Below are 13,207 nucleotides of genomic sequence, written 5' to 3'. Positions count from 1 at the left end.
CATCTAGAAGGACAAGAGCAGCAGATACATGGGAACACCACCCCCTGCAAGTTCCCCTCCGAGCCCTTCACCATCCAGACTTGGAAATATATCGCCGTTCCTTCAGTGTCACTGGGTCAAAATCCTGGAATTCCCTCCCTCAGGGCATTGTGGGTCGACCTACAGCACATGGACTGCAGCAGTTCAAGAAGGCAGCTCACCACCACCTTCTCAAGGGGGCAACTTGGGACGGGCAATAAATGCTGGGCCAGCCAACAATACCCATACCCCATGCATAATCGAAAAAGATGTAGGCACAAAGTCTGTCCATGTGGTTCTTGCTACCCCGTCAGCTGAGCCATATTCTGTTCCTGGGATGTCCCAGCGATGCTGCACTTGCTTAGTGAAGGCTGGAAGTCAGATACTTCTTGTACTTTGGGGAGGCATCACATTAGGTGCACAGCAGAAAACTGAGCAACTATTTGCTGCAAGAACAGGTTAATTCTGGCAAATGACAGAGCACTGTGCTGATTGTTCTGTTTCAATGCAACTTCCCACAACCAGAGAACAGCATCAACAGACTGGTCATTGGACTGCAAACATTAACTCTGATTTCTCTCCATAGATGCTGCTAGACCAGCTGCGGTTTTTCCAGCAATTTCTGTTTTTGTTACTGATTTCCAGCATCTGCACTTCTTTGGGTTTTTATCATTCGATGGTTAAATCCCAGCCAGAGATATCAGTAAGCTACATCCATCTTAAACTCAATAACCCAGAGAGGATTCTGTGACATGCTTAGGACCGTGTAAAGAACAGGAAGATATTGAATTGTTTGGACCGTTTCTGAAAAAAAGATTGATTGTCCTCACAGGTCTTTGAAAGATAATTCGAGGCTTCGATGCTGGTGGGGGCCAGGCTCAATTTGACTCCCACTTCAAACAAGGGAGTCAGACAGAAAGAAAAGGTGCAGAAAGGAGCAGTAGTAAGGTTCAAGGTTGCTGGCCTTCTCCTGATTCAAATTTGGGAACCCAATCAAATCAACACCTTCCTATTTTGACAACCATGCAAACACTTAGAAGCAGAACTGTGTGTGTGTGTGTGTGTGTGTGTATATGTTTGTTTACGTATGTGTGACCATGTGTGTCTGTATACATACGTGAGACTGTGTGCGTCTGTTTACATATGTGTATGTGTGAGCATGTATCTGTATGTATCTGTATCTATACGTATGTCTGTGTGTGAGAGCATGTATGTGTCTGTCTACGTGTGTGTGCTTATGAGCATATATGTGTGTGCATGGGAGTGTTTGTGTATGTGAGACACAGAGTGTGTGTTTGTCAGATTGTGTGTGTGACTGACCGAGTGTGTGAATGCGCGTGTGTGAGAGTTTGTGTGTGAGAAAGAGAGAGATTCTGAATGTGTGTACCAAATACCAAATGCCTTCTTCACTATTCTGTTGACCGGTGACTCCACTTTCAAGGAACTATGAACCTGTCCCCAAGTTCTCTTTGTTCAGCAACAGTCCCCAGGACCTTACCATTAAGTGTATAAGTCCTGCCTTGATTTGCCTTTTCAAAATGCAGCACCTCACATTTATCTAAATTCAACTCCATCTGGCCCTCCTCGGCCCATTGGTCCATCTGATCAAGATCCTGTTGCACCCTGAGGTAACCTTCTTCATGGTCCACTACACCTCCAATTTTGGTGTCAACTGCAAAATTACTAACTACACCTCCTATTTTCACATTCCAAATCTTTTATATAAATGATGAAAAGCAGTGAACCCAATACCGATCCTTGTGGCACACCGCTGGTCACAGGCCTCCAGTCTGAAAAACAACCCACCACCACCACCCTGTCTTCTATCTTTGAGCCAATTCTGTGTCCAAATGGCTAGTTCTCCCTGTAGTCCATGAGATCTAACCTTGCTAACCAGTCTCCCATGGGGAACCTTGTCGAACACCTTACTGAAGTCCAAATAGATCATGTCCACCGCTCTGCCCTCTTCAATCCTCCTTGCTACTTCAAAAAACTCAATCAAGTTTGTGAGACATGATTTCCCACACACAAAGCCATGTTGACTATCCCTAATCAGTCCTTGCCTTTCCAAATACATGTACATCCTGTCCCTCAGAATTCCCTCCAACAACTTGCCCACCATCGATATCAGGCTCACCGATCCATAGTTCCCTGGCTTTTCCTTACAATCTTTCTTAAATACTGGCACCACGTTAGCCAACCTCCAGTCTTCCGGTACCTCACCTGTGACTATCGATGATACAAATATCTCAGCAAGAGGCCCAGCAATCACTTCCCTAGTTTCCCACAGAGCTCTAGGGTATACCTGATCAGGTCTTGGGATTTACCCATTGTTATGCATTTCAAGACATCCAGCACTTCCTCCTCTGTAATATGGACATTTATTTCTCCAAGTACTCTAACTTGCATATCCTTCTCCAGACACAAAATACTCATTTAGCATCTCCCCCATCTCCTGTGGTTGCACACGTAGGCCACCTTGCTGATCTTTAAGGGACCCTATTCTCTCCCTAGTTACCCTTTTGTCCTTAATGCATTTGTCGAATCCCTGAAACCTGGTCTTTGCTTGCTGTCAAGACAGGAAAATGGGGGAATTATGTGCACTTCTGGAAGCTTTGACTGTTGTGATAACTCGAGGAACAGTGGGGCTTGATTTAGCAGACCTGCCCAGAGAGACATAGCCGAGTAACGTAAATATTTGCACTAACGATGTGACTAGCGGAGCAACGGAGCAGTGTGTTTCTCACCTCAGTTGGGACCCAGCGTACCTTATACATGAATCCAGGTGGCCGCTCTTCACAAACTGACTGCTCTGATGTCAGTCCTTCACTGCATGAAGGAGACAGAGCTATCTCTTTGCTGGCATCAGCCTTCGCTCTGTTGTCTTCCACCTCATCCTTATCTGTAACAGGAAGAGCCAGGGCCTAAATGGAATAAATGCCATGGCATTAATCTCAGTATTGGCAGTTTTGAAAATACCTTTCCCCTACCATTTGCAATAGATAAGTCAATGCAAGCAGCTGAAGGCTGAGATCGCGGGTGAGGGAGTGGGCAGAGTCCCTGCCTCTGAGCGAGAAGCTCCAGATTCGAGTCCCACTCCAGGACATGATGGACAAGGAAGGTGAGTGGGATAACCAGGATGAACAAGTTAAGGATCAACTTAGGAATCCTTCCAACCGATACCAATGGCTGGCAGTAACAGTCGGAGAGGTTCCAGCTCCTTCATGAGGTGGTTTGAGATCAGGGCTCCAGGCTACAACATGCTGGCAAAGGCATCTGTTGCCACAGCAACCTGACTCCATGGGTGGTCCTGGGTAATGCACCCTCCGCCCTTACACCTTGCATTCAAAATTGGTCACATCATCATCTCTGCTTTGTTCCCAAACCAACATTTCATGGGTTTTGGGCTCAGATTGCACAGGGGAAGAGCCAATTGTTTCATAGTATCCCTACAGTGCAGGAAGCATGCCATTCGACCCACCGACTCTCCCCCTGTAACCCTGCGTTTCCCACAGCTAACCCACCTATCGGCATATTCCTGGATGGTCCAGGGTATTTAGCCTGGCCAATCCTCGAGCCTCTATAGGGACAGTGAGGGATGGGCAGCAAATACTGGCCAAATCAGTGATGCCCACACCCCGTGTGACAATACTATGGCTTTAAGAGGTGTATTTCTTTTAAGAAGAGAGATTGAGACAGAGGTACCGAGCACTCAGCTCCAAACCAATAAAGTAAACAGCCTGTGAGGCCTTGGGTTTTTTTTCAAGTAGGAACAATAGAAGCAGCCTGAAGGGGTGCGGTCAAGCTCCCACAGAACCAGGGTTTTAGTCTAACTTTCAGTAGCTGTTGGGGTTTGGAAGCAGCTCCACATCTCTCCCTGCTACAGCAAAATGCTTGAGTTCTCTCTCTCTCTCTTTCTCTCTCTCTCTCAGAGCTTTCTCTCGATATTCTTTCCTCCTGAACTAGATAATTGCTTGTGAGGCAATCTATTTCACTGAACGCACCTTTGCCAAGGGTGTGTTTATGGGATGTACTACACTGGAACAGCTAACCAGTGGTAGTTAACATATATATTATTGTGTTCAGTATTTCAATAGAAGTTACTGTTCAGCTAATTCTTATTTTGTCTGTATTTTAACTATACTGTAAGAATAAAGTTTGTTTTGCTTCAAGCTTGGTTATTCGACCAATCAAATTGCATTCAGAACACAATGCTTTAAAAATAAGTTGGGGTCCAGGCTATTTTCTTTGGAGGACTTGAGTACAGGAGCAGGGATGTCTTGCTGCAGTTAGACAGGGCCTTGGTGAGGCCACATCTTGAGTATTGTGTCCAGTTTGGGTCTCCTAGTCTGAGGAAGGGCATTTGTGCAAAAGCATCTGGCAAAATCATCAATCCCCGTCTCACCTCCTCTGAGCTCACTGCCCTCGTAACCTCCTCAAATCTCTCACTCCGTATAAACTCCTCAATCCTTATTCAAGGCCCCAACTTTGGTCTTGCTGGTCTCTGAGACAGCTAGCACACTCTCTCACTCTGACCGTCCTCTCTGATACCATGCTCACATTCATTTCTGTAAATCCAAGGAACACAGACCTCTTGCTATTGAGGGAGTCCAGCGAAGGTTCACCAGACTGATTCCCGGGATGGCAGAACTGACATATGAGGAAAGACTAGATCGACTGGGCTTGTACTCACTGGAATTTAGAAGAATGAGGAGGGGGTCTCAAAGAAACGTATAAAATCCTGATGGGACTGGACAGGCTGGATGCAGGAAGAATGTTCCCAATGTTGGGAAAGTCCAGAACTCGGGGTCACAGTCCAAGAATAAGGGGTAAGCCATTGAGGATTGAAATGAGGAAGAATTTCTTCACTCAGAGAGTTGTGAACCTGTGGAATTTTCTCCCACAGGAAGCTGTTGGGGCCAGTTTGTTAGAGATCTTCAAGAGGGAGCTGGATGTGAAAGTGATAAACCATGAAAGCAGCTGTTGATCATATCCATGCAAGACTGTGTTCCTTGGATTTATGGAAATGAATGTGAGGATGGTATCAGGGAAGACGGTCAGAGTGAGAGAGTATGCTAGCTGTCTCAGAGACCAGCAAGACCAAAGTAGGGGCCTTGAGTAAGGATTGAGGAGTTTATATGGAGGGAGAGACCTGGGGAGGTTACGAGGGCAGTGAGCTCAGATGAGGTGAGACAGAGATTGAAAGCACTGAGGATGAGAAGGCATTTGGTGCGAGGAAGAGAACAGTGAAGAAATCTGAGTGGAAACCTTTTGTACGAGGGCAGTGAGCTCAGAGGAGGTGAGACAGAGATTGAAAGCACTGAGGATGAGAAGGCATTTGGTGCGAGGCTGAGGAAGAGAACAGTGAAGAAATCTGAGTGGAAACCTTTTGTTATCCGGGATGCTGGGACTGATGTATGAGGAGAGACAGTGAGGACTATATTGACTGCAGTTCAGAAAAATGGAGGGGGGAGGGTGTGGGGGGACTATCATAGAAATCTATAAAATTCTAATAGCACTAAGCAGGATAGACACAGAAAGGATGTTCCCAATGATCAGAGAGTCCAGATTCAGAGGTCACTGTCAAAGGGTAAGAGGGAGACCATTTCGGACTGAGATGAGGAGAAATGTCTTCAACCAGAGAGTGAGGATCCTGTGGAATTATCTGCCAATGCAAGTGATTTCAAGGGTTTCAGGGATCAAAAGGTTATGGGGGAGAAATTGGGAACAGGGGACTTAGTTAGACGACCAGCCATTATCATGTTAATTAACAGAGCAGGCTCGAAGGGCCGAATAGCCTCCTGCTACTATTTTCTATATTGCTATGTTTTTATTTTAAACTTGGGCAGTGGTAGCCAGTGAGGGATTGGAATGAGAGGTGAGAGGAGTAAGATGCTGAAAGGAGGAGAAAGAAGCAAAGGCCTAAGGGGATCAGGTCAATAATGTGATCACACCACCATTGTGATTGTTTGACAGGGACAAATGCTGGGAGATATAGTCTTTACTTCAGGTGGAGAGGTCTCAGCACCCCTCAGCTATTAACGCCACAATAAATTCATGGAACAACAAGGACCTCATTCACCAGTAAGTGGAGAGGCAACATGGAGATGCAGAGAGAGGAGGGGAGAGCCTTTGATAGAGTCTGCAGTAAGAGGGTGAATTGAACAGGAAGGAGATTGTTAAGAATCGGAATAATAATAATAATAGTGAGAGACCTTACAGAGGGTTGGATTGTTCTGTTGAGGTTGTACAGGACGTTGGTGAGACCTCTTCTGGAGAACTGTGTCCAGTTCTGGTTCTGGAAGGATATTATTAAACTGGAGGGGGGTTCAGAAAAGATGTTGCCGGGAATGGAGGATTTGAGTTATAAGGAGAGGCTGGAAAGGCTGGGACATTTTATCACTGGAGTGTAGGAGATTGAAGGGTGACCTTATAGAAGTTTATAAAATCATGAGGGGTACAGATAAGGTAAATGGCAGGGGTATTTTCGCTAAGGTGAGGATTTCAACACTCGGGGGCATATTTTTGTGGTGACAGGAGAAAGATTTCAAAAAGACATGAGTGGCAATGTGTTGTTTTACACAGGTTCATGTGGGGAATGAACTTCCTGAGGAAGTGGTAGATGTGGGTACAATTACAACATTTAAAACACATTTGGATAAGGACATGAATAGGAAAGGGTTGGAGGGATATGGGCCAGGAGCAGGCAGGTGGGACTAGTTTAGTTTGGGGCTTATGGTCGGCATGGACTGGTTGGATGGAAAGGTCTGTTTCCATGCTGTATGACTCTCTGGCCCTACAATAGCTCCCGTAAATACAGGGTGGAAAGGTCAATCGGAGATTGGGATGAGGCGCTCCGTTTTCCTGTTTGCGGAGTACTTCACTGTCCCGTCCCCATGAAAGGATGCCAACAGAGTGAAGCAGTAGGTGCACCCACAAGGGAGTCCACTTGGGATGCCACCCTTGACAGAACAGCGGGCATCATCTGAGGTGGCTCCATGGGCATGCCCCATAACTTCAGAAGGAGGACCCGAAGCCCAGGCCTTGAGTGAAGCCTTGTCCTCCCCTGAGGAAAATACAGTCAACGAGGCATGGTGGGCAGCACGGTGGCACAGTGGTTAGCACTGCTGCCTCACAGCGCTAGAGACCCGGGTTCAATTCCCGACTCAGGCGACTGACTGTGTGGAGTTTGCAGGTTCTCCCCGTGTCTGCGTGGGTTTCCTCCAGGTGCTCCGGTTTCCTCCCACAGTCCAAAGATGTGCAGGTCAGGTGAATTGGCCATACTAAATTGCCCGTAGTGTTAGGTAAGGGGTAAATGTAGGGGAATGGGTGGGTTGCGCTTTGGCAGGTCGGTGTGGACTTGTTGGGCCGAAGGGCCTGTTTCCACACTGTAAGTAATCTAAGTATAACACAAAAATCTAAATCTAATCTAAGTAATCTAAGAGGCAACTGGTCCAAGTGACCCTCCAGCTCCTGAGGTGCCGCAGACGTGTAGTGGGGAAATTGCGGCATCTAACACTCTGAGGGAAGGACCTGTCCTCTCAGCGTGCCCGAGAGAAGGCAACTTGAGGAGGGTCAAAGGTTCGGGAAGCAAGGAATGGGAGAGCTGAGGACTTCGAGAGGGGAGAAGTGAAGGGATGCATCGAACGATAAGAGAGTGGAATGGCTCAGACTTGGACAGAAGAACAGAAGCTTTTAAGATAAAGAAAAAAAGCAGTGGGAACTGAAAAGATGTGCTTCCTCAAAGAACGGTGCCAGAGGGGATTGAGTAATCTACGTATTTGTAATGTCCTTTAAAAGAAAAACGTTCGCACACGTTTGATACTGGAATGTGGTAAACTCCAAGCTACCTGAAATACATGGGTGTCATTGACCCACTGGAGGTCGCCATATCCATTGCCTTCAAACCAAGACAATCTCAGGCATCAGCCACAGCCTGTGCTGCACATTTGCAATCCACGACGATGGAATGACTCCGATTTTCTTTCATCAGCGCAAGAGTAGGGCTGGACTTACCTCATGTGGGCGTGGCCAGAAACTCGATGTCTCTATCCCTCTTACCTGAGGTGACGCTGGGTCAGAGGTCATGGCGGCCTCACAAGGCGCGGGCGTGTCCTGGGAGCCATCTTCTGTCGAGCTCAAAGTATCATTCTCTCGAAGGCGAGCTGAAAGGACGGGGCCTTCCCTCGGAGCATTACACGCCGTGATTTCCTCGCTACAAGTCTGCGGCACCTCAGGAGCTGGAGGGTCACTTGGACCGGTCGCCTCGTTGACTGTATTTTCCGCAGGAGAGGACAAGGCCTCATTCAAGATCTGGCCTCCAGGTTCTCCCTTTGAGGTTATAGGGCCGGCCTGGGGAGCCAGCTCAGATGATGCCCGCTCTTCCATCAAGGGTGAAGCTTGGGCCTCTGAATCCTGCGCTTGACTTTCAGAAGGAGCTGCGGCATCCGAAGACACGGCTGGCGAGAGTTCAAGGGCATCACTTGGCATCAGGGATACTTCCCCAGTCAACGGGGCTGAGTGAGGAGCTGGGGCTGGATCCACTGATGGACTCAGAGGCGACAGCGAGGACGAGAGACCTAATTCCTCAACGGCTGTACTGGTGTCCTTGCCCCCAGCGTCAATACTCACAGTGGATGAGGTTTCCAGTGACAGGGGTGTATTGATGGCCAAGGCTTCTGAGCATGCTCCGTCAGTGGTCGATTCATCGCTGGACCCGGCGCCCGGTGTTGCTTCTGCTGGAGAGGGGTCACTTTGAGGGGCTTCGACGATCTTGGCGGGGGACTCTGACCTCGAATCTCCAGGCTCCTCAGCAGGTTCCAGATCAATAGAGGCTGAGGTGTCTTGAGGTAAGGCAAGAGGGGATTGTGCATCAGGAGAAGGGAGGTCCAGGGGCTCAGCCTTGCTTATTGATAAGCGGGGAAGAGGTTTCGGAGTTTTGATGGGCGGCGACGCAGTAGCGGGCAGCGGGTCTTCGTGTGGCTCAGCTGCTTCAGGGGCTTCCTCACTAGGTGCCACTGGTGGTGCCCGTGTAGCTTCAGTGGAGGATGGGGCACCAGGAGGCACTGCCTCTTCCTTTGGCAGAGCAGTGGTGGCCGAAGTTAGCGTAAGGCCACTCTCCGACGAGATTGAAAGTCGACTGGCCGGATTGACTGGTGACGAGATAATCAATGAACGCCTGTTGCTGTAACAGAGAAAGGCACAGGTACCTCATGTTTTTGTTTGTGGCTCTCATTGGACGATCGACAATGTTAATAAAAGCCATCACATTCGGATGTTAGCTCAGGAAGGAGGTTGCTGTGTTATGGACCAGGCCAGACCTCCTCAAAATATTTTAAGAAGGTAGCCTGGACCCTAATGTTGTCTTATTTTTAAAGCAGATGTGAAGTGGGTATTCCAGGCAGCTGGTTAAGACACTCAGCAAAACAGAATTTATTTAAACACTACAGTTGAAGTGTGAGCAAAAGAAAACAGAATTTAGAATGACGACTATTGGAAAACCGATCCTTTACAGCAAATTAACAAAGGAGCTGTACAATTCCCATAATGTCCCATAAACACATCCCTTGGCAAAAACTGAAACACAGATTTTTACAGGCAGGAGGGTACAACACCCAAAGAGAGATTTCAGAGAGAAAGTCAGTCAGGAATCATCTGCTGAAGCTTGCAACCTTTCCTGGACCCAGCATCTTGTGACTGCCACAGCTAAACCAAGCTAGAAAAAAATCTGAACTGGGAGAACTGGCCACACCCCTGCCATTGTTAAACAAGCTCTGTTTTAGACCCATCGGTACCTCTGCCTTTATGACCTCTTTTAAAAAAAACCCAAAGACAAAATAACGTTGTTAAAGTGATAGCAACGTCACACCTGAGCCGTATAGATCGTACAGTGAAGACTCCAGCTTGACTTAGATATAGTTCTTAGGACTAAAGGGATCAAAGGGTATGGGGGAACAAAGTAGAGACAGGGTTGGATGGTCAGATTGAATATTAGAGCAAACGCAAAGGACCGAAAGGCCTCCTCCTACTCCCATTTTCTACGTTTCTCTGGTGACGACACTCGAATCGGCCTCAGCTCCCTGATTGGATGGCAGTGCTACAGAACTCCAGTGCGGAGCTTAATGGCAAACATGCCTCACACCAGGAACTAGCCATTCGGGTAAAAGGACAAGATGCAACCACCTGGCGCCGCCCAGAGAGAGGAGCCAAAAGAAGGTGAGAATTCAGGCTCATTCATCTCGTTGCTGGGACGGAGGCAGTGGGGAGATGGCCTTCTGGAGGACGTTTAGGCAATTTTGGGAGGATTAACACAGCAAGGGAATACACGATGAATGGTGGGGCTCTCGGAAGGACAGTGGATCAGACGGAACTTGGCGTGCATATCCATAGAAAGCAGCAGGACAGGTCGGTAAGCTGGTTAAGAGGGCATATGGCATACTCTTCATGAGGCAAGATGTTGAAGAGAAGAGTGGGACGGTGATTTTTGGAGCTTTATATATATTAGTTAGGCCACAGCTGGAGTACAGTGTGCAGTTCTCCGCATGATAGGGAGCCTATAGCAGCAGAGGAGAGATAGTCATAGATGGTGTTAAGCTGGTTCAGGACTGACAGACCCTCATTAACTTACTTCATTCTTCTTTTTCTCCTTATTCTTAAATTATTCAAAATGGCACCAAATCATGACAACAAATGATAGCTTTTCACTATTTTATTGTATTCTTACTGTAAAGTATACATGACAATAAAATTATTCATGTGATTGCACTGGAGAGGGTGCAGAGGAGATTCACCAGCATATTGACTGGGGAAAGCTGTCTACACAGAATCCTGACAGTGTGGACATTCAGCCCATCAAGTCCTCACTGAAGAGCCAGCCCAGTAACCCTACATTTCCTATAGTAAACCCACACAGACTACACATCCCTGGACACAACAGGGGAATTTAGCATGGCCAATCCACCCTAACCTGCACATCGCTGGGCACTATGGGACAATTTAGCATGGTCAATCTATCCTAACCTGCACATCTTTGGACACTATGGGACAATTTAGCATAGCCAATCCACCCTAACCTGCACATCCCTGGGCACTATGGGACAATTTAGCATGGCCAATCCACCCTAACCTGCACATCTCTGGGCACTATGGGACAATTTAGCATGGCCAATCCACCCTAACCTGCACATCCCTGGACACTATAGGACAATTTAGCATGGCCAATCTACCCTGACCTGCACATCTTTGGACTGCAGGAGGAAACTGGAGCACCCAGAGGAAACCCACACAGACACAGGGAGAAAGTGTAAACGCCACACAGACAGTCACCCAAGGCTGGAATCAAACCCAGGTCCCTGGCACTGTGAGGCAGCAGTGCTAACCACCGAGCCACCGTGACACAAGGCTACGGTGGAGGCAGTGACAGAGTCACCCAGGCAACCTTTCTCAATGTTTGGCATTTTGAACACTGTAGTTGTGAATGATGGTCTGCAGTTTGCAAATACAGTTTTACATGTGTTCCACAATCACCCCAGTGTTCTCAAATGAATGGAGAAGCTGAACGAGGAGTTCTTACAATTGAGACATGATGGAAATAAGAACAAAGTCTTAAGTCTTGCCTCATTACTGTCAGAATGGGTTCAGAATTATTGACAGGATGGGAGAGCTGGAGCATTGAGAATACAACATGCTCCTCTGCTGCAGATGCTCCAGCCAAATGTGACTGAAAATGGCCAGAAAGGAGAAGAAACTGAACACCAGGTTCCAAATTTAATGAAATGTACAGGAAAAGGGAGGCAGACAACCCCGGGAGAGGGTGGAAATCAGAGACTAACAGGAAGGCAGATTTATGACAAGGGGAACAAAGAAACTGAGACCACATGAGGGGTGGAACAGATCAAAGGGGCAAGAAGGAGGATATTGTATTGCGCTGATATCATGCACAAGAAATGAAGAGGAATGTGGAACCCATTTTGGGAAGGAAAGGAAGGAACAAACTTTACATCTGCCCTGGAGAGGAACATTGTGACTGAGGAGAGAGGAAGGGTGTCGATGATGTGCAACCACAGAACGGGGCCAGAGCCAGATCAGGGAGATTGTTGGCAGCAGTGCAAGAGACTCATGGGGAGATGCTCATCACAGCATCATGAAGGAGGAGAAAGTCTGTTGGGGAAGAGGAGGGGAGGAGGATTGGGGGGAGAAGGTGGAGATGCAGAACAATGAGGCACCAGTGATACATTGATTGAGTGATGACATCGAATGACAGTGGGGCCAAGGTCCCATGCCAATGCAGTGAACTGGAAAGAGGTAAAAGCGAGTTGGAAACAAAGAGTGGGAAGGAAAGCAGTTTGAGCTGAGGGAGCAGTGCTTGGGAGACGGAAGGGCGGGTGAACAGGGACATGCATACAAAGACCGAGCTGCTTTCAAATCTGACGACACGGGACATGACGTTGCTGCAGCGGCGACTTGTCCTGACTTACCTAGCCACGCCCTTCACAATAAACACCGTGGTACTGTGCTGCTTCTCCAGTTTGGTCATCACAGAGTAGAGGCTCTGGTTCAGCTGCAAAAACAATGTACTGAACTTGAGGAGCACCACTGACACAGCAAACCACGTTTATCCGCAACTGAGGAGTGACAGCAACTCAGATTGCAACAACAGGAAACCAAAACTAACAGGTCACTCAATCCCAGAGACAGCACCCTCAACATCACTTTAATTAACAGAACTGGAAAAAGAACAAAACATTCATCATCAGGTTCGATATAGAGTAAAAGTCTCTCTCCACTGCCCCCATCAAACACTCCCAGGACAGGGACAGCACGGGGTTAGATACAGAGGTAAAAGTGTCTCTCCACTGCCCCCATCAAACACTCCCAGGACAGGGACAGCACAGGGTTAGATAAAGAGTAAAGCTCTCTCTACACTGTCTCCCTAGCAAACACTCCCAGGACAGGGACACCACGGGGTTAGATACAGAGTAAGGCTCTCTCGACATTGTCCCCCTATCAAACACTCCCAGAACATGGACAGCACAGGGTTAGGTACAGAGCAAAGCTCACTCTACACTGTCCCCCATCAAACTCTCCCAGGACAGGGACAGCACGGGGTTAGATACAGAGTAAAGGTCTCTCTACACTGTCCCCCATCAAACTCTCCCAGGACAGGGACAGCACGGGGTTAGATACAGAG

The 13,207-nt window shown here is 47.8% G+C and overlaps 1 protein-coding gene across 1 annotated transcript in view; it reads right to left on the bottom strand.

Moving 5' to 3' along the window:
* LOC122543269 (bridging integrator 2-like) overlaps window positions 1-13,207 on the bottom strand; it is an 81,230-nt gene that overhangs the window by 988 nt on the left and 67,035 nt on the right. The window contains exons 8-11 of the mRNA XM_043681748.1: window positions 12,495-12,577; window positions 8,080-9,202; window positions 2,682-2,942; window positions 2,537-2,587 (exon numbers count right to left, since the gene is read on the bottom strand). Of these exons, the coding sequence (XP_043537683.1) occupies window positions 2,537-2,587; window positions 2,682-2,942; window positions 8,080-9,202; window positions 12,495-12,577 (1,518 nt within the window). The remainder of the gene's footprint in view (window positions 1-2,536; window positions 2,588-2,681; window positions 2,943-8,079; window positions 9,203-12,494; window positions 12,578-13,207) is intronic.

This window comes from Chiloscyllium plagiosum, chromosome 43, assembly GCF_004010195.1.
Source record: "Chiloscyllium plagiosum isolate BGI_BamShark_2017 chromosome 43, ASM401019v2, whole genome shotgun sequence".
NCBI lineage: Eukaryota > Metazoa > Chordata > Chondrichthyes > Orectolobiformes > Hemiscylliidae > Chiloscyllium > Chiloscyllium plagiosum.
This window is presented reverse-complemented; position numbering and strand designations above follow the sequence as displayed.